Source organism: Amia ocellicauda, chromosome 16 (genome assembly GCF_036373705.1).
Source record: "Amia ocellicauda isolate fAmiCal2 chromosome 16, fAmiCal2.hap1, whole genome shotgun sequence".
NCBI lineage: Eukaryota > Metazoa > Chordata > Actinopteri > Amiiformes > Amiidae > Amia > Amia ocellicauda.
Genome location: NC_089865.1, coordinates 10,860,277 through 10,888,074, shown reverse-complemented (window position 1 = coordinate 10,888,074; position 27,798 = coordinate 10,860,277). Strand labels below are relative to the sequence as shown.

Here is a 27,798-nt window from a genome sequence, read left to right as displayed (position 1 = left end):
TTATGAGCACTGACAGGTGAAGTGAATAACACTGATAATCTCGTTATCATGGCACCTGTCAGTGGGTGGGATATATTAGGCAGCAAGTGAACATTTTGTCCTCAAAGTTTATGTGTTAGAAGCAGGAAAAATGGGCAAGCGTAAGGATCTGAGTGACTTTGACAAGGGCCAAATTGTGATGGCTAGACAACTGGGTCAGAGCATCTCCAAAACTGCAGCTCTTGTGGGGTGTTTCCGGTCTGCAGTGGTCAGTACCTATCAAAAGTGGTCCAAGGGAGGAAAAGCAGCGAACCGGCGACAGGGTCATGGGAGGCCAAGGCTCATTGATGCACGTGGGGAGCGAAGGCTGGCTCGTGTGGTCCGATCCAACAGACGAGCTACTATAGCTCAAATTGCTGAAAACGTTAATGCTGGTTCTGATAGAAAGGTGTCAGAACACACAGTGCATCGCAGTTTGTTGCGTATGGAGCTGCGTAGCCACAGACCAGTCAGGGTGCCCATGCTGACCCCTGTCCACTGCCGAAAGTGCCTACAATGGGTACGTGAGCATCAGAACTGGACCACGGAGCAATGGAAGAAGGTGGCTTGGTCTGATGAATCACGAGTTGAAGGTGTTGACTTGGCCTTCAAATTCCCCAGATCTCAATCCAATCGAGCATCTGTGGGATGTGCTGGACAAGCAAGTCCGATCTATGGAGGCCGCACCTTGCAACTTACAGGACTTAAAGGATCTGCTGCTAACGTCTTGGTGCCAGATACCACAGCACACCTTCAGAGGTCTAGTGGAGTCCATGTCTCGACAGGTCAGGGCTGTTTTGGCGGCAAAAGGGTGACCTGCACAATATTAGGCAGGTGGTCATAATGTTATGGCTGATCAGTGTGTGTATATATATATCTCCAAAGCATTAGTTGAAGTTAAGTAGTGTTACTTTTGAACATGGTGCTTGATTCCGAAGAACATTTTCCTCACATTTTAAGAACTGCTTGCGTGTGTGAGTTTCAATGATCAATTTCAGATTGATCCATCTCCTTTGGGTATTTTGCATGTGTTGCTTTTGAATTTATATTATTGAAAACGAATAATTCTCTGCATCCACTACTTGTTGATTTTGAAGACTTGTTCAGTACATAGTATACAGAGTAATATTATACATGAGATATAAAGCATAACACAACATCCCACTCAATGCAGTACTGTGGAGCAATGCATTAAACATGAAGTTAATTTGAATTTGGAAAATTTGATTAAAATTGATTTTTGGTTTTTAAACTTCAAATATACTCATCTGAAAAGATGTGAGCCAGAGCAGGTTATATTCGTAGGTTGCTAGTTCTACTCTAATGCCCCGTTTCCACTGGCTTAAGCGTCTGGACGCGTCCTTTTTTTTTGACGGTTAACTATCTGTTGCCAGACGTGGCCGTAAGTGGCCGTCATGGCCACTAAGGAAATACTTCGCTTTCAGAAGCGAAGATGTGTGCTTGTAGACAGACAGGGAAGAGATCAGCTACATTATGTCGGAAGATATAATCTCAAGTGCCGTGTGCGATCACGAAGAAATTACAGTTTTATTAGCAGCATGGAGTGAAAACCATGTACAGAAACAATGACTGCTTACAGTTAATATCCGAGTGTATTAAAAACTTGCTGAACACGGATTTCACAGGACCCCGGTGCAGTGCAGTGACTAGTTAAAAATAAATGAAGCATAATAATCGGATTGGTAGCAGCAGATTTTATTAATATTTTACGAACACGATTTAGTTAACGTGTGTCCATTGACAAGTTAAATGAATAAATAAATACAGCAGATCTGGGTTTCCCTCTAAAACATTAAGGACTGGTTTAACAAATGCGTCCATAAGTCCATAAACGCCATGACTGAAACGTGCACACTTTAGTTAAATTAACCTGCTATATTGTAGCTGGATGATTAATTGTGAAACGTTCGTGTGTATTTTGTTTCAACTGTAACTTGCCCTGGTTAAGGACATCTGATAAGTAAATTAAAAATAATACGGCAAAAAGTGTTGTTTGCAGTTACAAATCTGTAGTAAGAGTAATAAGTTAAGGGAGTCAAGTTGTGCCATTTAATATACATATCTACTAGGACAAATATTGATGATGATTACAATAATAACAATAACAATAATAATAAATAGCAAATATTTATTTTATTGTTGCACATGGAAACGTTTTCTTACGGTAATGTAATGCTTGTCTGAATATAATGTTGTCTATACACGTTTAGCTCTTCCTAATATCTCTTAACAGAAACATGTATTTATTACGCTGTTTTCAATCATGTAAAGCATAAAGAATAAAATAGACACAAAAGTCCTTTACACATCAGGCTGTATGCCTCGTAGTGTTTCCCACAATCGCTCTGCTCCTCCCACAACAAGAACGGACTTGCTACAATGGCCTGGTTTTACAAAAAGGTCTGGGACGCGCCCGGCACGGCACGGCATGGCACGGACGCTTAAGCCAGTGGAACCGAGGCATAGGAGAGCAAGAGAGGAAAATGACTACCAATAGGAGTTAGAAGTGTGAAGGGATGTAGCATCGCAGCAGCAGGCACAGTGGTCTGAAACCCAACTCCTCTAGGGCAGCCGTGTCTTCTGGCTTTTGTTCTAGCCAAGCTCTCAGTAATTTAATTGTTCTGATTGGCAGATTAATTGGATGAATGTAATACTTCTTTCAAGACTACAAATTATGTTTTAAGCAGACACACTGAATCAAAAGAATATGCCATCAGCTGTAAAACAATGTTATATATGTCAAATTGATAAAATAACTGGATTAATTAAGCAAATGAGAGTTCAGGTCGAAATGGAAACCAGAAGAAACAGAGTCAGAAGATGAGAGGTGGTTTAAAAGGCCCTACTTAAAAATAAATGTGTTTGTAGATGTTATAATATTGCAATTTTTTTTTTTTTTTTTCAAAATTTATTCACAAACAATGCTATTATTTTTTGAGCCCTGAATGCAAACTTGAACATAATACATAATACCAACAACCCATACTATCCAGTACAGTGCACATTCTTATTGACATTACTCATTGTTACATGAATTGCAATCATTTCAGCTTTCGGAACTAAATTCCATTCCCATTCAGTGAGCAAACGTCAGCCACCTGGAACATGATTACTATAGTTAAAGTGTGCGTTTTGGTGCATTGTCCATGCAGATGGTGTGACTGTAGTAGTCAACAACAGGGAACAAAATAAGGACATTCTCTATTTGAATAGATATGTAGCAAGATTATTTTGCTTAACCGATTTGTATGCAGGTCTTACACTGCAAATGTAAATTAATCTATATTTTTTATGATTGCAGCATTTCATTTATGATACAGAAGTGTGAATGGGTGTGGTTTTTTTTTCTTCCTTATTTAAAAAAACAATCAATCTTCATTCAAGCAATGTTTTGTGTAAATCATAAAGATACAATTGGAATAGGTCCAAGAATGTTTTTTTATTATTAATTTAACGCTGGACCATAAGTTTTCAGTGAACCATGAATATCACATCCCATTCTAAATATAACCACTGTGAAGAAAACATCTTAATATCTGTGTGTGTGCTGCAGCTAGCACGTTTACTGCTGGTGTACACTAAAGAAGGCTAAAAATAAACACCATAAAATTGACTATACAATAGATACATTTTTTAACTTTTAGGAATACCTCATGATCTGAGCATCTAAATGACATCTACAAAATTATTATTGAAGAGAAATGAAGAGGTGACAAATTATACCGTTCAATGAATTGTGTGGTTGCAGGGATATTATTGCTAAGTGGCCAGAAAATGCTGTGGTACTGAAAAAGAAACCCTTAATCCATTGTTTCATGACAGAGGTGACATTCAGCAGGTGACAGGATAGAACATACCCCTGTTGTTAAATTTTTTATCATGGGATTATGATCCATATGGTCTGTTTAAATGAATTCCCGAAACAGGTTTTCAATGTTATTGCTGTTTAAAACTGGCCAGGAAGCTCAATGGCTGCCTTGCACTCTCCAGTACCGTGTTTGTAATCCTGCAAGGAAACTGACATGAATGGAAGCACAAAGTAGAATTGAAGGGACCTGTGTGTGTACAGGTGCAGTTATTCTACTTTCACTTGTAAACGCTACCTTGGCAAATCTGAAATTAGTGCGTGACAATGAGCCACTGTGATTATAGACCATTCTATGGATTTGCTTTTAAGAACAACAAAAGGAAATTTAATCTGCAGCTGCAAAGGATATGTAATATGTTTTGATTAAAAAATAAAGCTTTTACCTGCTTATAGTGAATGTACTTGACCCAAGGCTTCTCATTTATCCTAGCTTTATTAATACCTTTGTTGTTATTCTCTACCCAGCTATGGTTATGTGTTATAGCGTAGCATTAAGAGCTGAATTATATATATATTTACAGGTACAGGTGACCTCTTGTGAGTGTAAACATGACTTATGGAATATGGAATATTTTTTAGCTGTATAGGTTAAACACTTTTTTTCCTTTTTCAGATGGAATGGATTGTGAAGAATAGCATAAAAGCTCTTTAAATAGATGTTCGTAAGCGAAATGTTGACAGATAGCCTACATGTCAGGAAATATACCTGAAGGGAAGATACATTGTATACTGAGAGTGATCTATTCAAACAAATCTATTAACCTCTGTATTTTCAAGAACTGTTAAGCTATCTTTTCTGACCTATGTAAGCACCACTATCTACCTATCTATGCTTATAGTGATATATAGTACCATTACATGTCTTTTGATGAATTCATGTCCTAATAGCAAACTGTCTTTTTAGTTTCTTTGAATATGGTTATCGCTATCGTCTTATCCTATTAAAGATGAGGCCAGCTATTTCCATTTCTGTTGTTTGTTGAGAGGTGCTTTTGGTTGTTTTGTTTTGAAAAGTATTACAAACCTACTAAACTATTGCATAATTCATGTTTAACTGCTGATGAGGACCCAGCGTTCACATGAAGTGGCAGAGCCAGTTAAAATCTGAGAACCTCTTTTAATAATTAATTACCAAAAGGGATGTCGTGGTAGACGCAACTGTGGATGAAACTGCTGTAAAACGAAAACACTGAACACTAATGACTATATATTTTTAGTGGTAATTCATAGTTTTCTGACATTTGTGAGATGGGAAAAAACTCAGTCTCATAGATCCTTAAATGAACTGCTTATGTCTTCTGACAGCACAAAGCCATTCACTGTGCAAATGTGAAGTTTGATGTAAGTCTCCATAACCCAAAGTCTCTCTACTTTGTAAGACATGTTCCAAGGGCAGACACATTTGCTTGTTTATAAATCATCCAGAACTGAGCAGTAGAATTCAGTGTGCTCAAGTAAATTTGTATGTGTATATAAATGAGGAAACTAAGGTATTTCAGTTTTTGTTGTTGTTGCAATTGCCATAGGACCATTAAACTGAATAAAATACACTACTGCACTCCATGTGAAATGAGTTTTGTTTGTCATATAGATTGTGCATATGGTAATGTAAGAAGAACATTTAATTACAGGAAGGAATCGCTCCTTCAACTATAGTGGATGCATTGTATAAGCAGCGAGCTGTCCCACTGACGCAGAACTTGTAAATTCAGCACAACAGACTTGTTATATTTAGCACATAGTAAGCGTTCAGCTAGTTATTGCTACTGGCAGTGGGAAAGTAAGAATTCAATTTCAGCAGAAATTCTGTGAACACTGTTATTGTTCCCCCTCACAGTGGCTGGAAACAGAGAGATGAACAGAAATAATTTGCAGAACTGCTGCATTTTCACAGCTGGGATCTTGTGAACTGCCCTGTGATTGCAAATCAGGAATAATGCCTGTAGGAATAACTATTTTAACTTTTCTCGTTATAAAAAGAAAAGTATCTGGAAGTCATTACATACAGCAAAAACTTGACAAAAGCCATTCGTTAACTAATATATACACTGATTCACTTCACCTGTCAGTGGTCATAATGTTCTGGCTGATTGGTGTATATATATATATAACACTGATCATCTCGTTATCATGGCACCTGTTAGTGGGTGGGATATATTAGGCAGCAAGTGAACATTTTGTCCTCAAAGTTGATGTGTTAGAAGCAGGAAAAATGGGCAAGTGTAAGGATCTGAGCGACTTTGACAAGGGCCAAATTGTGATGGCTAGACGACTGGGTCAGAGCATCTCCAAAACTGCAGCTCTTGTGGAGTGATCCCAGTCTGCTGTGGTCAGTACCTATCAAAAGTGGACCAAGGAAGGAAAAGCGGTGAACCGACGACAGGGTCATGGGTGGCCAAGGCTCATTGTTGCACGTGGGGAGCGAAGGCTGGCCCGTGTGTTCCGATCTAACAGACGAGCTACTGTAGCTCAGATTGCTGGAAAAGTTAATGCTGGTTCTGATAGAAAGGTGTCAGAACACACAGTGCATCGCAGTTTGTTGCGTATGGGGCTGTGTAGCCGCAGACCAGTCAGGGTGCCCATGCTGACCCCTGTCCACTGCCGAAAGCGCCTACAATGGGCACGTGAGCATCAGAACTGGACCACAGAGCAATGGAGGAAGGTGGCCCGGTCTGATGAATCACGAGTTCAAGGTGTTGACTTGGCCTCCAAATTCCCCAGATCTCAATCCGATCGAGCATCTGTGGGATGTGCTGGACAAACAAGTCCGATCCATGGAGGCCCCACTTCGTAACTTACAGGACTTAAAGGATCTGCTGCTAACGTCTTGGAGCCAGATACCACACGGGTCAGGGCTGTTTTGGCAGCAAAAGGGGGACCTACACAATATTAGGCGGGTGCTCATAATGTTATGGCTGATCGGTGTGTATATATATATATATATATATCTCCAAAGCATTAGTTGAAGTAGTGTTACTTTTGAACACTGCTTGTGTGTGAGTTTCAATTTTCAATTTCAGATTGATCCATCTCCTTTGGGTATTTTGCATGTGTTGCTTTTGAATTTATATTATTTAAAACGGATCATTCACTGCATCCACTACTTGTTGATTTTGAAGACTTGTTCAGTACATAGTATACAGAGTAATATTATACATGAGATATAAGCATAACACAACATCCCACTCAGTGCAGTACTGTGGAGCAATGCATTAAACATGAAGTTAATTTGAATATATATATTTGAATCCTATACAGTGCATCCGGAAAGTATTCACAGCGCTTCACTTTTTCCACATTTTGTTTTGTTACAGCCTTATTCCAAAATTGATTAAATTCATTAATTTTCCTCAAAATGACAACATAAAAGAAGTTTGTTTGAAATCTTTGCAGATGTATTAAAAATAAAAAACAAAAAAAGCACATGTACATAAGTATTCACAGCCTTTGCTCAATACTTTGTTGAAGCATCTTTGGCACCAATTACAGCCTCAAGTCTTTTTGAGAATGATGCTACAAGCTTGGCACACCTATTTTTGGGCAGTTTCTCACATTCTTCTTTGCAGGACCTCTCAAGCTCCATCAGGTTAGATGTGGAGCGTCGGTGCACAGCCATTTTCAGATCTCTCCAGAGATGTTCAATCGGGTTCAAGTCTGGGCTCTGGCTGGGCCACTCAAGGACATTCACAGAGTTGTCCTGTAGCCACTCCTTTGTTATCTTGGCTGTGTGCTTAGGGTCGTTGTCCTGTTGGAAGATGAACCTTCGCCCCAGTCTGAGGTCCAGAGCGTTCTGGAGCAGGTTTTCATCAAGGATGTCTCTGTACATTGCTGCATTCATCTTTCCCTTGATCCTGACTAATCTCCCAGTTCCTGCTGCTGAAAAACATCCCCACAGCATGATGCTGCCACCACCATGCTTCACTTGTACGGATGGGATTGGCCAAACTTCTTCCATTTACCCATTGTGCTCATTAGGACCTTCAATGCTGCAGATTTTTTTCTGTACCCTTCCCCAGATCTGTGCCTCAATACAATCCTGTCTCCTTGGACAATTCCTTGGACTTCAATGGCTTGGTTTGTGCTCCGACATGCACTGTTAACTGTGGGACCTTATATAGACAGGTGTGTGCCTTTCCAAATCATGTCTAATCAACTGAATTTACCACAGGTGGACTCCAATCAAGTTGTAGAAACATCTCAAGGATGATCAGTGGAAACAGGATGCACCTGAGCTCAATTTTGAGTGTCATGGCAAAGGCTGTGAATACTTATGTACATGTCCTTTTTGGTTTTTTTATTTTTAATAAATTTGCAAAGATTTCAAACAAACTTCTTTCACGTTTTCATTATGGTGTATTGTTTGTAGAATTTTGAGGAAAATAATGAATTTAATCCATTTTGGAATAAGGCTGTAAACATAACAAAATGTGGAAAAAGTGAAGCGCTGTGAATACTTTACGGATGCACTGTGTATATAAATATTTAATCATTCATTTATGTATTTAATGTAAATAAGTGATATCTATGTGGTCCTGTGTTAAGGGTATCATATATTCACTTTAACTTTTAATTATTTAGGGAAATGCATAAACCACAGTATAAAGTGACGACTCACTTTTTCACAGTTATGCATTTGGAGTATATCTCAGGTTCTACATTGCAAACTGTAGTTTTATACATTCCATTTAATCTATCAGCTAACATCTCCAAACAATACAATGTAATAGCTTTGGTCCTTTCATGACTTAAAGTCCCTATAGAGAGTTTACAGATGCTGTCTGTTTCAAACATTGTGCGTCTGCTTCTTACTCTGATGCATTTCCAATGATATATCATTAATAATGAATACTGAGTTTGTCTGAGGAACCCATTACATTTAAAGATTCCCATGAAATGAAATGTTATAAAGAATACATAAATATACATTAAACATTAACATGGGATGGTCTGACCACTCTAACTGAATGAATGGTTAAGAAACTACATTTTTGTTTACAGACATTTTCTACTTAGTTCTTCTGAAAAATCCAGATAGTCACATCATGCAAAAGGCATCTGCACTGTAGTACTGAGCGATTCTGGTTTGATCAGATAGGTCCCAGAGCTTTTACCTTAATTGTGTAATTGGCACAGTCGTTTAGCCTCTGTCTACGAACTTGTCAGGGATCAGCAGATCTAGTATGCAAGTAATGTAGTTTTTGCTGTTTTGCTGTGTACAGATACAAACTCAAAGTTCCTTTTCTGGTCAGCTGAGTTTTTAATAGATATGCCTCAAACCTTTTTTGTGCTTCTAATGTTTTTACAGAAACCACACAGTGGTGGCACCAAGTCCTGGTAAGCCACCGATTTAAATTGGCTCAATGGAGGAACAAAACTAAAACAAAAAAACAAAAAAAACAGAATAGCAAATCAGGCATGTAGGCCTATTTCCAAGTATAAATCTTTCCAAGGACTGAGTCACATACATCAACTTAATGTAAATTCATTGGTGCCTCCAGGGTGATAAATCCAATCTATTTCCAATCATTGTTTTATAATAAAATTGCCCAAATGACATCAGTTTTGATCAGTGTGACAGCAGTTTTTGTTTTTGTTGTAAACAAGTCTGGTGTCATAATAATTGATATGTGTAAAAGGGATAGTATATTTTACTTTATTTGTATTTAACTCTGGTAGAACTTTATTAGCGATACATTTCCCAAGAAAATTATTTAGTGGTGATCGACAGGATTTATATATAAGATCATAAAAACAAATGAAATGTCATTGAATTCCATGAATTAGGGATATGGACACTTTACTTAATGTTAAATTTCTACTTCTCTGGTGTTTGGGGAAAATAAAAGAAAGGGGGAAAGCTATACCTTGCACTATAGTCAATTTCTTGTGTTATTTTTCTTTTCAGGAAGCCTTTTGTTTTTGATATAACAGCCTCCAGTGCAATAGGCTGGTTGAATGTTTAAGACTTACTATTATTGAAAATAGTGTTTAAAGGCTATATCTTTTTAGCTCAGGATTTTTTAAGATCTTAATGTAAATTTATCATTTCAGATACATTTTTTTTAAATAGACAATACAAATCTGATTGTTGATAAATAAAGAGTGCTTGTATTTTAAATTCTGCAAAACATGGAGCTTTATTGCCTTTTGGGGCTTTTGTCTATCTATGAGCTATTAATAGTTCTGTTTTGACAGCAGATTTCTGAGCATGCCATGTGAGGCTAGTCAGAGCACTTCAAGAGATGCTTGTGATATTTTTTCCTTCATTAAGCCAGATTGTCAGAAGGTATTATGTGTTTTAAATTTTGACTCCTATTGAATTATTTTGTAATTTCACAATTAATATGTTAAGTGGTCAGTGGGATTCTGTAGTGTTTGAACAATATCAAGCTCATACCAGCAATGTCTCTGGTTTTTGCTGTATTCATTTGTTTGTTTGCTCTTTTTTAGTCTGGTATCAAGAGCTTATTTTAATTTCACTGTGCGATTTTGGAGTTAATTACTTTGTCTGGATCTAGCTATGAAGGATCCACAGAGACAGTGTTGTCAGCATTCATTTTCATCCTGTCTTATTGACATCAATGTTTCATTGTGTTGAAATGGACAGCGGCAAGAAAGACCACCTGATATTCATCTGTACAGCTGGTTCATTGCAGCTTCTTGGCTTCTTTCAGTTAATGTATTTTGCTTGCATTGCATTGCTGACTGATTTTTTTTCATTCATGAGATGTGTGCATTCAAAATACATTATAACAATATTGCTTGTGGCAGTTGCAATACTGGTGCCACTTTGTCAAGTTATAAACATTATCAGATACCAGTTTAATATACATAATTATTTGGACAGTGACACAAATGTCATCATTTTGGCTCTGTATGTCACCACAATGGATTTGAAAGGAAACAATCAAGATTTAAGTGTAGACTTTCATCTTTAATTTGAGGGTGTGTACATCCAAATTGGGTGAACGGTGTAGGAATTACACCCATTTTTATATGTGGTGCACCCAATTTTAGGTGCTCAAAAGTATTTGGACAAACTAACATAATCATTAATTAAATTGCGAGTTTCAATACTTGGTTGCAAATCCTTTGCAGTCAATGACTGCCTGAAGTCTGGAACCCATATACATCACCAGATGCTTGGTTTCTTCCCTGGTGATGCTCTGCCAGGCTTGCACTGCAGCTGTCTTTAGTTCCTGCTTGTTCTTGAGAGATAGCGAAAACATTAGGTGTGGCCAAATCAACTATTTGCTACATACTTAAAAAGAAAGAATGCACTGGTGAGCTCAGGAACACCAAAAGGCCCGGAAGACCATGGAAGACAATTGTGATGGCCAGATCAAGAACACCTTCCAGGAGGTAGGCGTATCTGTGTCAAAGTCAACAATCAAGAGAAGACTTCACCAGAGTAAATTGTGAGGGTTTACCACAAGATGTAAACAGGAAACAGGAAGACCAGATTAGAGTTTGCCAAAAAAAACATTTAAAAGAACCCTGTAAAGATCTGGAACAACATCACAATTTAATTCATGATAATGTTAGTTTGTCCAAATATTTTTGAGCCCCTAAAAATTGGTGTAATTCCTACACCGTTCACCCAGTTTGGATGTAACTACCCTCATTAAAAGATTAAAGATGAAAGTCTACATTTAAAGCACATATTGACTGTTTCCTTTCAAATCTATTGTGGTGGCATAGAGAGCCAAAAGGATAACAATTGTGTCACTGTCCAAATATTTATGGACCTAACTGTATATAGACACAGAGTACATCATAAAATAGGCCAAGTACATTTTTTTATTTTTATGGGAGCTTTATAATTCATTGTGTTGTCGAAATCAGCATTTGTTTAAATTGTTTGAAGTTCTTGGCTCAGGTTAAATCAAAACCTTAACTCACATTTTAATCACAAATTATGAAACAAATATTGATGACGGGATCCTTTTGAGGAGGCAAGAACCATTGATGAGCGAATAAGCTACTGCCAGTACCTTTTATAAACTTGTGATTACCGGGTTGGTCAATGTTTTGATTTGATTCTTGCTCTCCAGACAAGAGATCCCTCTACCATAGAGATAAGGCGAGTCTCTCGACATTGTAAAGCCTGAGAGAGAGCGCTTGGCAAGTCAAGAGTGAGGTCAGGTGGCACTTCCAAGTGTATTTCCCGTGCTGTTACAGTAAGCTAGTACTGTTATCGAATTATCCCTTATACTAGGGAGTTTTGAGTCTCCAACTTGTATTTGGTTGTGTGCCCTCTAGCTTCCAGATGCTTTGACCCTTGCACAGTTTGAAATGTGCTGACCATACACGCCAGAATGAAGCTGGGTTAATTTTACCTCACAGCTGCCACGTTCCTTCTTATTCCAAATCATGTGTACTGCCCATCAGATTCAATCACAACCTGCACACAGCATTGCATCCTGGAGGTGCATGTTCACCTGCACTGTCCCTAAAATTGGTTTAGAACCAACAACAGCAGGCAGCATGCAACATTACCTTCTTAGCAATTTAATGACATTAGCTTTTAAATCTAACTACCAGCATTAAAAATGCAGTAATCTTGTATAATATATATTATACTACATTACTACTACTACTACTACTACTACTACTACTACTACTACTACTACTACTAATAATAATAATAATAATAATAATAATAATAATAATAAAATAATGAATTCAAAGCAGTATTGCTAGCTACTATATAAAATGTATAGATCCTTTAAGTTCACAGTAGGTTAGACAGTGAATTAAGAATGTATACTTAAAACTTTATATAAAGTATCAAACTGGGGTATATTTTCATTTGCGTTCATATTATATGCAGTCAGAGTGATACTTGGTCATTGCTTCTGCTTAGATTAGTATGTTTGGCCTGCTACCTAATAATGATTTCAACAGAGATCTAGAAAAGAACTTCTTAAACCACAGTGAAAAGAAACAACCTGCAGAAATGTGCCCACTTTTGAAAATGCTTTAGTGCTTAATTAGTTACACAAAGGTTGTATTGCTCAGGGGTAGTTTAATGTGGCTGTGTGTTAATGCAGAAATCACACACAAAGAATCACACAAAACATGTTTAAATTGATATCATTTTACAGATTTAATGAATATCATGTATGGTGTCATTTGGTTTATATCAATCGTTGAGGGAACTTGAGCAATGATGCCAGAAAATGTAAATCGTTGTTGTTCCAACTTACATTTACAGATGCAGCAGTGAATTTGTATGTATTAGTAACTGTATTTGCATTTGTTTCCCCCCTCCTAGGGTCCATTTTCATGTGCAACACTCATATAATCCCGGTGAAGAATGAAGAAGGCGTGGTGATGATGTTCATCCTAAACTTTGATTATGTTCTGGAAGAAGGAAGCAGTGACTCTTTAGAAAGGCTGAACCACACATCCCCTGCCAAATCTGAGCACCGTGAGTAGCGGATCCAGTGTCATGTGTTGTGTAAACATTTTTAATTATGTATGTGCTTCTTCAAAAAACATTTGTTTCACTTAAAATATTATGAACAGACTTGTGAAGAACACCTGCTGTCTCTGAAAACATCATTTTGCAATGTGAGAGGTAAGTAGTCTGTGGTGCCGCCCTTTCACTGATGCAAAGCAGCAGCATCTTTACATACTGTTGGTATAAACAATCCTTTTGGTGTGGTTGCAGCCCATTCCTGACCTAAATTCTGAATGAAGGAGTCTCATGCAGTTGGTTTATTGAGATGATTTTGTGGAGACTGGTTGGCAGTGGCCTGCACATGCTCAATGTTGCTCATGTCATGTGATGGCAGAGTTTTAGTGACACACAAGAGGATTACTTCTGCCGGTCCGAGTTCATGTTTATAAGTAGTTTGTGAGAGAAAAAAAAAGAAACAACTTCAGAAAAATGCCTCCATCACTGTTCAAACCTAGGACTTGCCTTGAACTCTCTCTTCACCTTTGATATACACATCTCATCTGCCATGAAATCTTCCTTCTACTGCCATTGCAAAGGTATGCTCATATCTTTCTCTTTCATATTCTCAGTAATGTCTTAATCTCTCTATCCTGAGCTACTGCAGTTATCTTCAAACTGGGCTGACAGTGCATCAACTGGGTCCAGCTGTTACAGAACCCAGCAAATGGATTTTAAATGGGTTAATTCTTATGACTAGATACTCTTTATCATTTAATGAACACAAAAGCCATATGCTTAATATTTGGCATGGATAGATTTTATTGTATCCATGAATGTATTTAGTATTTGGTGCTATTAGGCAAGCAAACCCCAAAATGTTTGAGTGGCTTTGAAAAACCTTGTTGGTTCCCATTAAAGATTAACATTTTTTCATTTGTAGTTATCAAACTCTCAACCTACAAACCCAGTAATGGGGGTAATTGGATGGGAAGCCCTAAGCAACTTTTTCAGGGATTAAAGAAGGGTTTGTTCTTATTATGATTGTGGACCGATATAGTAAATTTAAGATTACATAATTAGTTGCTGCATGAATAAAATATGATCTCAAAGCCTATTTCTAAATTGTTACCGCTAGTAAGGCCGTTGACTAAGTTTCATGTGGTTGTGTTATATTTGTTATAGTATGCTTTCTTTATATATACAAAGGTTACATTAACTTGCAAGCAGTATCTTAATATAAAGTTAGCAATGATAACTTTTGATATATGGGCTTCCTTTTTTCCATAAATTTTGAATGAACAGATATTTAAATGATTCCTTTTGATAGCATTAAATTTGGCAATGCACAATTGTCAACTGCTTATTTTCCCACTGTGAGTTCATAGCACAAACACAAGAGCTAAGGCATGGTAGTGACACCCCTCACCTTGATAACACTGCTAACACATAGGTACCCAGTAAACTACACTGCATGACATTGGTGAGGAAGCCTTAGCCAACCTCTATGAACCCATCCAACCCTAGGACAGCCCAACCAATTGTGTGCCAGCCCTCTCAGAACTCCAGTTACAGTCGGTTAGGGAATAACAGCTCAGAATTGATCAGGCGATTCCTGGACTAGGGGACCCAACTGACTCTTGGAAGTTATTGTGCCGCGAAGGCGCCAAGATGAATACAATGCACTTACTATTTCCAGCTCTGGTGTTTGCTTGGAGGTCTGTTAAATATTTAATGCATTGATCACATTGCTTTTGCTTGCTTTGTTGTTTTTTTGGAAGTGGGGGCAGTTTTTATTTTCTTTCTCTTTAACCATTTGTCAGGGGGTGTAAATGTCAATTTGAAAGTCTTCTCGGCTTCATTTTTGAGGTTTAGAGCCTTAAGATTGCCACTTGTTTAGCATGGCAGCCTAGCGAGAAATAAATAAATCTCCAGTGCCATCGGCGGAGGGGATGTCTACAAGCCTCCCTTGTGTGTTCCTCACTATGACTGCTCTTCAGAGAGCTGTAATCGGAACTGATTACTTGCCACTACGACTGAGGTTTTCACAGAGAGGAACCAAGGACTGCAAAGCGATGAAAAAGGGGGTTCAGAATTATTACACAATGCATCACCTAAAACAGCTCTTAAAAAAAATCCTAGTTAAGTGACATTTATTGTAAAAGCTTTGGCACCTTCTCCCATGAGTGGTCTTTTTTGTGCTTACACAAAATAGTAACCCCTTTCCCTGGCTTGCATCACATATTTAAATGTCAGTATGGTTAATATTTGCATTGAGTGAGGAATGGCTTTACATATCCATTCTTAAGGATTAATCTCTCTTAACAAAGGCAATGTGAGACTTTAATGTTTTAATTTACAATTCATATTTTAGGGGCATAAGAGAAGAAAAACCTAATTATTATTCTATGCAAATGTATCTTACAGTATCATAGCAACAGGCAGGAATAGACAGACAGTGGAGTTTAATCCCCCTGTTCCTTTCTCTCTCCTGGATACCCACTAATGAAGGTAGAAGGCAAGCATGATCATATCTCGTATATATAATAATATAACTGATTTTGGAGAAATAATACACATCTGCAGAAAAGAATGCATCCTTTCTTCAAAATAGTTATGTCCTAATTTATTGAAGTGTTCCAGTATCTCAGAAAAAGGTCTTCAGGTCTGGTGACAGATATTAAACTAATCATGAGAAGATTAATGCTTATATGCTGCCTCTAGCATCCATAATAAAGGAGTTGATGGCCAGTGTTATGGTTACTTTCCTACAAAGTAGAGGAAACAAGAAAGTTTGATCCTAATTTCACCCTGGACAATAAATAAATAAATAAATAAATAAATAATAATAATAATAATAATAATAATAATAATAAATATCATACTGTCAGAAAGTAATTCAAACAGCTCATTCAGACTCAAGGACAATTATTGGGATCCTCAAGAAACTCTGGCACCGTCAGAGTGCATTGTCTCCATGACTACCATTTGACGTCATTGTCATGAATCTGGAGTTCCACAGAAGGTTTATTTGTGTAGAGAAAAACTGAATGTGCACCTGCACTTTCTTGCAGGGTATGAATTTATTCCATTGTAGCTCTATAGACAAAAATCTGTGTATTCGAAGGAAGTAGTATTGTAGTTATCAGGTTTCCTTCAAAATATTCATATATACAGAGTACTGTATATGAGAGCATGATTCTTCATCTTTTTAAAATGACATTATTAAGCATGCCAGTTGCAACACAAAATAGTGTGTCATCTGGTTAATGTGGTGTATGCTAGCTTTTCTGTGGGAATATAATAAAGGAAGCTAGGAAGAGAACAACTTAATTGGACAGGGGATTATATTATTATTATTATTATTATTATTATTATTATTATTATTATTATTATTAGCAGACACCCTTGTCCAGGGCAACTTACAAAATATAAGGGCAATATAGCATTATAGCATCCAAAGCAGTATTTTTGTAGTGTTATTTTGTACTGATGTTTATTGTGGTGCATAAATGCATTTTTCATTTTAAGCACAATGTACTACTAACCTTTACCCTGTCATCCATTTTGGTCATTTGTTTTATGCTGTTTTCTTCCAGTTATTTAATAGCTTTTGTAAAACTGACTGAATCCCTCCACCCCCACCAAAATAAAATAAATGACCCATAATGCAGTTCAATGATGTATGAAGGCCGCCACATTGCTTTATTTCCTGTTGCTATAAAGAAAGAATCCTGCAATAAATTCAAATATAAGATAATCCTTCTTAAATATATGAAATCCCGTTTTGAAGATCTATTGTATTTTCTTTGACTGTGTCAGCAACACACGACCACATACATTTCATGCACTCATTCCAGCTGAACTCCTGCAAGACAGGAGAATCAGTAATGCAGTATAACAGTCATGTCAGGACGGTGTTCCAGAAGCCTCCATGTGCATCAACTGCCGATTTAAACTTTTTTGTAACTCTGCGGTAGAAAAATGTACTTTGTAATTAAGTATATGTATCCGATAAATGTACTTTGATAACTATGAAAACAACAGTTTAAATCATTTGTAATTCTTACACATTAGATGATGTGTTGGTATCATCTTTTAATATAATTCAATTCCAAATGCTGCAAATGAGATTACGCTGCACTATCTGTATAATTATTTGCATAGATGGAATGTAAACCTATCTGTAAACAATGCACGTGGGCCTGGTTTTCTGCTGGATACATTAATCTCTTCACATATCCAAATCCCCACATTGCTTTGTTAATGAAAGCTATTTACAGTCAAAACAGAGGCAGGGCATTATTTAATTAGGTGTTAAAAGGTTTTGTTTCTGTCTCACTCTGAACAGGAAATTATTTTGATGGAGCTAACAGTTAGATTATTAAATGTTGTGTTAGTCTATACATGTCAGTATGTTCTAACATTCAAATTCTGTATTTGAACTTCTAACTAATTCAAGAATCTTAAGGCAGCATTGTATTTGGGGTTATATAGTATTTTTTTATCATTTTGATTAATGAAATCAACAACAAAAAACATTGTTTTTCTAATTTAATTACACCATGACATAATCTCATAAAAAGATATCTGAAACATAAGCCTTGTTTCATTACTATAATATTGTTGTATCTGGAAAATTCAGAGGAAGTGCTGCCTATGGGGGAGAATTAAAGCAGCACTAACAAAACAGTTTTTAGATACACACAGGCAAGTTAGAGATGGGAAAAACATCATGTCTAGTGGAACACCAATGATTGGTTGCCAAACTTCTTCAAGTTCAGATTCTTCACCATACTGTCTGGCGAGTATTTCATTATTTTAGTGTAGTCTCCTTTGAAAAAACAAAAAACATTTTAAAAGTTCTTGCAATGTGACAACACCTCAATTGCTCATGTACAGAATATGAACCTTTTAGCCCTTGGTAGCGTCTCAGAACGGAAACATAGCCGACTCTGTTTTCAACATGTAATAAGGCTTGACATTAAAGACGCTTGTATGAGTAGATATAGGATATCAGTCATCCTGGTTTTACAAGAAGATTCAATGTGCTATACCTTACCTTTGTTCATATTGACACACTTGTATTTTATGTCATACTGGGTGTTGTGACATTTGTGTGTTTGAGTAGGAAAAATGAAGCTAATGATGACACATTGCATAGATCCTTTTGAATGAATACTGCTTCATATTTCAAGTTGTAGTTTCACTTTCACCATTCTATTCTTAATGAATTACATGTGGAACAAACCTTTATGTGCTGTAGTTACATGTACTGGTACGTGAACTCCCTCTTTTCAGGATTGTCCTGGAGTCTCCAGGAATTACCAAAAGCTTGAAACTTAATGTAAGGGAGGATTTTGTGCAGTCACTAGTGGCCAGTTCCACCCCTACAATAAACTAAATAGAACTACAAAATAAACTACAAAACTACAAAAGAAAATCTTTTCAAACTACAAAGTCTTTTAAGATATTTTTTTTCTCTGAGACACAGTTCACATCATGCAGCCCAATCAATGTGCAACATAAAAGGAAGGGGACATACATTCAGTAGTATATTATAACAGTAACACAGTAGCATGACCACAGTAGAACAAAAGAAAACATAAAATATATTAATTAGTCCCTTAGAAACAATGTACAATTCACTGTATACACACACAATGCATTCATATGTATTCTAAAATCAAATTCTTAGTTTCCATTCAAACTCTTATGTACCAGTTTTATTCACTGAGCACCATGACTAATCAATACTACTCATCACTTTTACAGTAATCTTTTACATCCACTAAAATACCTTAACCAATAAAACTAGATCTACTTGTTGTCTACTGTTTCACATCCTACTAAGCTGCATAGATAATAGAAAAGAAATACACTTTGCAAAATTAAACCAGTATTTTCATTATATAACTCAAACAATCACAATATTCCCGTTTAGCCATTATACAAAACAGTAAAAGATTGTTTTACTTGTTCACAATACTTTCTCTAAGACTTATACAGTAGTTTTTGGCTTTGTGATAGATTGGCTTTGTGCATTAAAAAGGTTCTAAGGAAGATGGTCATGGAGTCTAATATTTATGTCATGGGGGTGGCAATTTTGTGGGAGAAATGCGTAGACTGTGTTAGTGATATGCTGATAAAAAAAATGTACATGGAAAAGTCCCTTTATACTCAAATTATGAACACATTTGCATATATATTAGAAAGCTATTTCTATTTCTTATAAAATTGCCAAGAATACAATATTAGCTTTAAAATTCATTTTTCTAGCAGAAGACTCTGCCAACATCTTTTAACGACAGGAATTTCTAGAGATACACGAAAGTTGCGTTCTTGGAAAATTTCTCGTAGACGAGAACAACTTGAGGAACATTTCACGTAGCAAGCAATGGAAATGTGACGACATGCGTTTCTCAGACATTGTATTTTATACACCTCTATTGCACTTAAGCACATATGTCAACATTGAGAACAAACATGGGGTTGCGTATATACCCGAGCATTTCAAAACTAACTCTCTTGCTTGGATGTCCATTTATGAATTGCGTTAAAACAAAAATCACGTAACTCAAATTTGTTTATCTCAGGGGATTACTGTATCTAAAGCCTAGAATATAAATAATGCATCAAACTTCAAGGGAGGAAAGATAACAGCCGAGAGACTGTTTAGAATTTGTTTGATCAAGCCATTTTTAAAAATAGCATTGGTGAAACAATTCTAGGTAATTATACTATGTATAGTGAGGCTGAAAGGCATCAGGAGAGTCAATAAAAAATGAACAGCATGTTAATTGCTTCTTCATAAAGTGCTTTTCGGCATTTTCAATAGTACATTTAACACCTAAGTGTTAATTTCATTGAAAGATAAAAATGTCTGCCACTGCACTGTTATACTAAATAGGCAATAGGCAGTAAACCAGGCGCAATATGCCACATGAATATTGGCCAGAGTAGGGGAGGTGATGAACAAATAGTTCTACAAAAATGTTTCATGACCTCTGTCTTTCTTCCCCTTTTATACAAATTATGAAAAGTATAATATTAAATTATTCTCTGGCTAAATTACAAAAAAGGATTTAGAGTAATTTAAAACATAGAACATTTTTACTCTGGGTAGCAATGTAGTTACCATTCATTGGAAACAAAAAACTGATACAGATATCAGTAATAATTTTATAATTATATATACTATGAAAGATTTCCTTTTTTATTTAATTAAAGTTACACCTGTGTAACAATAACTAAAATACAAATCTTTAATCTCTGCAAATTAATTCTCATGTGAATATTATTTCTGTAATATGAGTAGCAAGAGATTATATTTTCTTTTCAGTGGTATATACTGCTTGTGGTTTAATTGGTATGATAACAATGGTATTTGATCATTATATTGTACATGCTATCATGTGGATATTTTGCATGTTTAAAGCCCTTTTTTTTTATAACATTCATGTTAATGGTTGTTGTTTTTTACTTTTCATTTAGGAAAAGGAAGGTTTTTCAGATTCAGACTGCACGCCTTAAGACTTCTGGGTGCCAGCAAGCAGTCTCTTCCCCAGGAGGACCCAGATGCTGTTATGATTGACTCTCCAAAGCAAAGTGATGACTCTGTTGCCATGAAGCAATTTAAATCACCCACCAAGGAAATCTGTAGCCCTTCGGATGCTGACGATACTAAAGCACTAATTGGATCCAGTCCATGCCCACAGCTGGTGAATGTATCGGGACCCCTTGATCATTCCTCACCGAAGCGGCAATGGGACAGACTATACCCAGATATGCCACAGTCAAGCACGTGCCTAGCCCGTGCCAGATCAAGAGAGAGCATCTGCAGTATGAGAAGAGCCTCTTCAGTTCATGACATCGAGGGCTTCAGCTCCAACTCAAAGAATGTTTTCAGGGACCGACATGCGAGTGAAGGTATATCTTCCAGTAATGAATTACGCATAAATGTAAACGTATGTCCGTGTGTTTGAAAGCGCATCTCCTAGGATCAGGATATCTAACTATTTTAAAATATTACATTTAAAGTTCACATGCACTGTGTAGCAGTAAGATGGGAAACTTGTAAGGACAGGCGGGACAGGCAATTACTTTTCTCTCGTCTTCTGTTCTATTTCGAGAATGACTGCCACAATATGAATCACCAAGAAACGTTGCATCACATTCAGTTAGAATCAGTCTTTTGGAATCTAGAGCAAATGTTTTTCAGTGTTCTTGTAATTGAATACATGTTATAATGTCATTAGAATTCAGGATATACATTTGTGAAGATGGAATATCATCTAGCCTCGGCCTTTTTTATGGAAGACAATGAGGTGTTAGGGTTATGCTAATGTTCTTGAAGCACCACGTAAGATCCAGGGGCCATATATTCAAGTCTCTTGTGAATTAATGCAACAGAGAAATCAATGTTGTTGCTTTTTGTCTTGCATTATATGTCTTGCATATTGGGTTGTTTCAATATTCAAGAAATGTGTGAATATGCAAAATGTGCAAGAATATGCAAAAAAACAACAACTTAATTCTCTGTTCAGCTCATATGCTTACTTCCTTTTTTCCTTATTTGCAGCAAATAAAGAGAAAAGCTAAATAAAGCTTCTCTCTATTGTGTCTCATTTTTTTATTTAACAAGAAATATGGATAAAGGACTAAGGATCATATTTTTTACTTTTGTTCTACTTTTTATAAACGATAGGTAAAGCCTTATTGTGGAGTTTTATTATTTATTAAAATAGATCAACAAGTTGGAGAAAAGGGTATCTCGATGGACACAGTGGATTGCTGCTCACTACAATCTGGCTTTTGGGGATAAAATAAAACTATTCCAGGAATGATTGTGTGTGATAAAAAAGCTTTACAATTTTGAAGAGGTGTTTGGTTTTAAACAATGGAGCCTGTATGTTTTTCTGTACAGTATTACTATAGTAATTCCAACCAGTATCTGAGCAAGTGCTTTGAAAACTGCCATGGCAGTTCAAATTGCTCCTCTGGCATATACACATTACACGATATACATTATAAAGTTGTAATGTCTTTAATTTGATTTGGAAAAAATCAGGCCAGACCAGAACATTCTTTTACTGTGGAAGTTCAACAACTACCCATAAAGCAAAGGGTCAGCTTAGCTGAGTTCCTTAACTTATGTACAACAACATCGACATTATTCATATAAGGAATTACCTGTCTAAAGGAGTGATATGAGTAATCTGATTTTTTTTTCTTATTTAGTGGAATGGGGACAGCTTTTCCACTGATTTAGTGCTGACTCATAATACAACAGTAGAATGGGTTTAATAATGTTTTATTCTGGGGGGAGGACCCCACAGAATTATTACCTCTTATTATCCAATTTTAGAATACCTTATTTTTTCCCTCCTTTCTTCCTTTCAATGTTACTGTGCTGTTTTTCAGACAATGGTCGCAATATCAAAGGTAATAAAATACATATTAAAAGTCCTTGTGACATTAGATTGCTTGCTGCATGTATTCTATACAAAGCAACTATTATAGGAAAATGTAGATTACAGCAAAGTATACTTACTTAATGCAATTTAATTGTTATTGTATTTGAAGACATTTCAATTAAGCGCTCCTTATTTTGTCATCTACATATTTCCTGTACTGGTAAAACTGGGATAGCGAGTGAATGTATGACATGCTGACCTTTAGTAAAGCTGCATGAATAAAAGCAAGGCTTGCTTTTCAGTGGCTTTTTGCAATCAGAAACACTGAACCATGAATGCTATATGTCTGCATTTCTACAATCCCATCTCCAAAAGTTGAATTTATTTTAACTGTTACTAATAAAAGTTTTTTGTTTGTTTCTTTGTTTGTTTGTTTGTTTGTTTGTTTCTTTTTATTTGTTTTATTTATTTATTTTTTGTCTTTTTATTACACTTGATATAACCCTGAGAGGCCCCTGGACTGCCAATTTATATATATATATATATGTATACTTTTCTTTAGAAAAAGAAAATGCATTTTACAATATAGACATGCATACATATCTGACTTGCTTTTCCTTCCTGACCCCTCTAAAATCCACACCAATAGGATAATGAACAGCAAGAAGTCATTTTAAAACATATTGTAAGTCAACAGACTTTTTATTAGCTATCTGGGCTGAATGTATGTGCAACAAGCTACAAAGCTATGCTTAGATATTAACAACTTGTGTGCATATACATGTCATTTCAGAACATTTACATCAAGATATTACAAATTATTTGCTTCTCATCTTGCCTTATTAGCAAGAGATTTATTTTATCTAACAAGATTAGCAACAACACAATCACCTGGACAAAGTAAAGCGTTACGTTATGTCACTCGAAGAGAACACCAATCAGGTTCCGGCTGAGCTGTAGATTGACATTCTGTATTCCAATACATACATTCCTCATCTCTTACTCTTTACACTTTCCCCTTTCTTTCTCCTGAAAAAAATAGTTTCCCGTTCCTGGATGGCAGGGGGTATGGCTTGAGCTTTTTCTATATGTTTTGACAACTTAGCATGCACTTGGTTTGACCCATTTTATTTTAATGTTAAAACTGTTTGTTTCTGTCCTTGCCCATGTACTATCACCCAGTGTAGTAAAAACACTCTCATCCATGAAAAAGGGAATGTTGTGTTTTTTAGCTGTTCATTGCCAGAACCTAAACCAGCTACCTATCAAAGCATGTAAATCCTGCTTCTCTTTTTCAAGATGCTCACCATGCAATGAATGTGCTTGTTTAAATATATATGCCACCTATATATGACAGATTCTTACTAAGCAGAAAAATGAAACATATCATCTCCACTTTTTCTCTGAGCTTTAATTTACATTTAACCTATGAAAAATAAAATTGGAAAAATCTTTTAATTAATGATTTCAACATATATCTTCTGGCAATCTCTGAGAATGGAAAAAGCTGCTTACAGTATCTCAAACCAATTTAAATTGGTTTAAATTGGGTAGCAAGTATGACCAATCTTATTTTATGTATACCTTCTGTTAATATATATATATTTTAAAGTTTAACGTTTTTATTTATCAGGAACACACTAAGGAAAGCAAATGGAATCGGTATTGCCAATGAGAGATTAATAATAAGGTCATTGCCTCTGTCCCCTGCAACTAAATGCTCTTAAGCTATATTAGATACTACTAGATTTGCAGTTCCGTTTGTGTCTTTGATTTGTATATCCTTTTACATTCTAGGGCCATTCAACCATATAAAATCAAGTCTGCTGGGTTCTACATCAGATTCAAACCTCAACAAGTACAGCACTATCAACAAAATCCCTCAGATTACATTGAACTTTTCAGACGTTAAAAATGAGAAGAAGGCAGCTTCTCCTCCTTCCTCTGAGAAAACGATTATTGCACCAAAGGTCAAAGACAGAACCCACAACGTCACAGAAAAAGTTACACAGGTAAGAGACTTCATTCAAATATTTTTAAATCTCCTTTGTAATCATTGCTTTATTACCCTTTAAATTAAATATATCTATATATGTATTTTTTTTTTCATAGTCTGTAATTTTAAAGATGACTTTATTGATGGAGGTTTGTTAAATACTGGTAATATACGGTAGGAAACAAACAAGATAGGGCCTTTTGTGCAAGTTGTGCTTTTTTAGTCTCCTCCAATTGACTACAAGTTTACAAAAAAGCCATATGTATGGTTTCCTGCCATATAATTTTTCCTGTACCCCCCAGTTTTGGTGATGATCATCTATAGAGTGTTATGTATGTATGTGTAGGAGCAAAAACTAAAATATACTGTGAATAGAATACATTATATTCACATATAGATACATTGATTTTATAAGAAAACTAGGATACCAATAAATTGTTTATTTTAGATTTTTTGCAGTGAAGAGCTTGCATGCTTGAGAGGCATTTATTTATTTAATCGAAATGTTCATGGTGCTTTAGCAGAGTCAGCAGACACATATTTATTTATTAATCTTTAAAAGTAGAACTCCAGAATACAATATAGCAAAGAAAGGCTACATAATCTTAATACTACTAAGAAAATAGTTGTTCTATTGTTGTTGTTTTTTTCTAAAACTGTTCAATCATATATAAATATAATTTACACCTTGTAGATTATTGTAGCTGAAGTGTCCAGTCGAATGTGGAACTCATTTTCAATACAGAATTTAGCAAATGCAAAATACACAAACTTCCTTAAGTTATCATCTGTGACTTATTTGTGTGATAGATGGATTTTATTTCCACAATCAAACAACACATTAAAAGTCAAAAATTAAAATTAGAAAAAAATTAGAAGTCAAATATGCTCTCGAATTGTTTTGTGCACAGTAAGTTCAGCCATTCTTCCTTTGAGAAAGGCAAGTCGCTGAAAAGCATGTGATATTGGGGTTAGTCAGAGGGGTATATTTGTGTATTGGCCAATGACCTTGCAGGCTCACGTGCAGTGTCAGCTGCATTGTCCGGTCAGTAACCTCTGAGTTTTGTAGCTACATTAGACTCCTATTAGATTATGTTCATTTAATTTGAATAGCTAAGCTGTTTGATTACGGTAACATTATGATTACTTAAAAATAAAATATCTATTATTATTATTATTATTATTATTATTATTATTATTATTATTATTATTATACTGTAGCAATTCAGGTCATTATCCAGTTGTAAGATAACTGCTGACTTATATAACAAGGAAACTATCAAGTGAATGGGGTTTGTTCCTGTATTGATTTCTTTATAACCAATGTAGTGTTGCTTTTTCATATCTTCTACAAGCCTGTACTTTAAGAATACTGTCAGTGCACTTTAGCTTGAATCCTGAATACACATACTTATTTAAACAAAACAAAAAAAAATCAAGAAACAAATATCATAACTATGTGAAATCTTATCTAATCTAAGTCTTAAACTTACAGATCTGTATCAGAATGAACCATTGTGTAATGAGTGTGGACTTGTTGCAGATATTATCTACAACAATAGGTTTTCTTTTTTAGTTTAGCAGAGACAGATGGACTTTTTAAAAACATTGTCCTTGCATCTTATTAATGCTTTGGTTTAAAATGTGGAACATGTACTCTGAATGCTATCATTCTATCAGATAACAGGAAATGCATTTCTAGGCATTTGCAGTTCTGGGAGGTTTTCATGACTTGACAACCGTGGCCAACAGAGACATTTCTGCAGCTTGAGAAACAGATGAAAGTTTGACAGAGAGATTTGAAAAGATGGATTGGATGGTTCGTACATTGTTGTATAAGGAAGTTAGTTTATTCTTTCCCTGACTTGTGAATTCACACCCACCATGTTTTCCAGTCTTTTCAAATTGTTTTTAAAAAGCCTTATGTGGGTCTAATTCCAGTAATTTCACAGATTTGGATATTCTTTCAAATTGGAAACAATAAACGATATGATTAGTTCTGACACTCTTCTCAAAAGGTGTCACATGCTGTCTCACTATATACTTTAAGCACTGTTTCTGTGTTGAATACATTGTTAATTCAAAACAGAAACACCACACAATATCCCACATACACTTCCAAATTATACATGATTAATTCAAACTGTAATTTACCTATATTCAAGATAAATAGAGCTAATAGAGCTTACCAAAAACAAAACAAATGAATACTGATTGTAGGATCTGAGAATATTAAGTTTAAATGTGAACATAAATATACTTTGGGAGCTATTATTTTTACTAAAATTTGAATTTCGTTTTTAACTTAGAAGTTCAAAGTATCAAAGAAGATTTGGTTTCAGCTTTGCTATTGCTGTCGAGTGAAATATTAAACCAGCATTAAAAACATGATTATTATAACTTAACAATGCAAAATGCTACAGTTGAAATTGGTGGAACTACAACAAAAAGCTTGAGGTTTTCCTAAAATGAATAAGATTGTCAGGACTCTCATTAAAGCAGTTGTCAGTGGATGGAGGGATTGGGAACAATTATTTTCTAATACTGAACATAGTGTTTGCGTATATAGGGTTTTAAAACCTGTATACGTGTGTTTCTCCAGCACTCTCTAGTGTCATAACACATTAATCAGCCAGTTACTGTATGTAACGTACCGATGCTGCATATCATTGCCTTATCAGAGATTGTCATCCATGTTACGCTGCATTTCTCAACAATGTCAATCTGATTTCTGTATTTAAGTTATTTTCACACAGCTCTGAATGCTCCTCGCCCACTGTTTTTTGCTTCAGTATATGAAAATACATTATTCATGCTTTCTCTTTCAAATACATTTGCTGAGGCAACAAAAAAATCTCAGACTATTTTTTTGATGCACTATTTATAAGAAAAGGCTGAGTGGCTGACTTAACTCATTAATTCAAGTACGAATGCAAACACTGAGTGTGTGTAACATTACAGTATCCCCAACGTACAGTTTAATGAACAATACAAGAACTTCCATAGTTTTCCAACGGCACAACGGTAAAAGCGCTTCAGATAATGGTTAGATAAGTGATGTGCATTTTGACTAAAT

General features: G+C 35.7%; 1 protein-coding gene across 1 annotated transcript in view; it reads left to right on the top strand.

The window, feature by feature from the left end:
• Window positions 1-27,798, top strand: part of kcnh7b (potassium channel, voltage gated eag related subfamily H, member 7b) — an 81,388-nt gene that overhangs the window by 20,971 nt on the left and 32,619 nt on the right. The window contains exons 3-7 of the mRNA XM_066687947.1: window positions 13,185-13,340; window positions 20,805-21,239; window positions 22,734-22,754; window positions 23,769-23,792; window positions 24,524-24,738. Of these exons, the coding sequence (XP_066544044.1) occupies window positions 13,185-13,340; window positions 20,805-21,239; window positions 22,734-22,754; window positions 23,769-23,792; window positions 24,524-24,738 (851 nt within the window). The remainder of the gene's footprint in view (window positions 1-13,184; window positions 13,341-20,804; window positions 21,240-22,733; window positions 22,755-23,768; window positions 23,793-24,523; window positions 24,739-27,798) is intronic.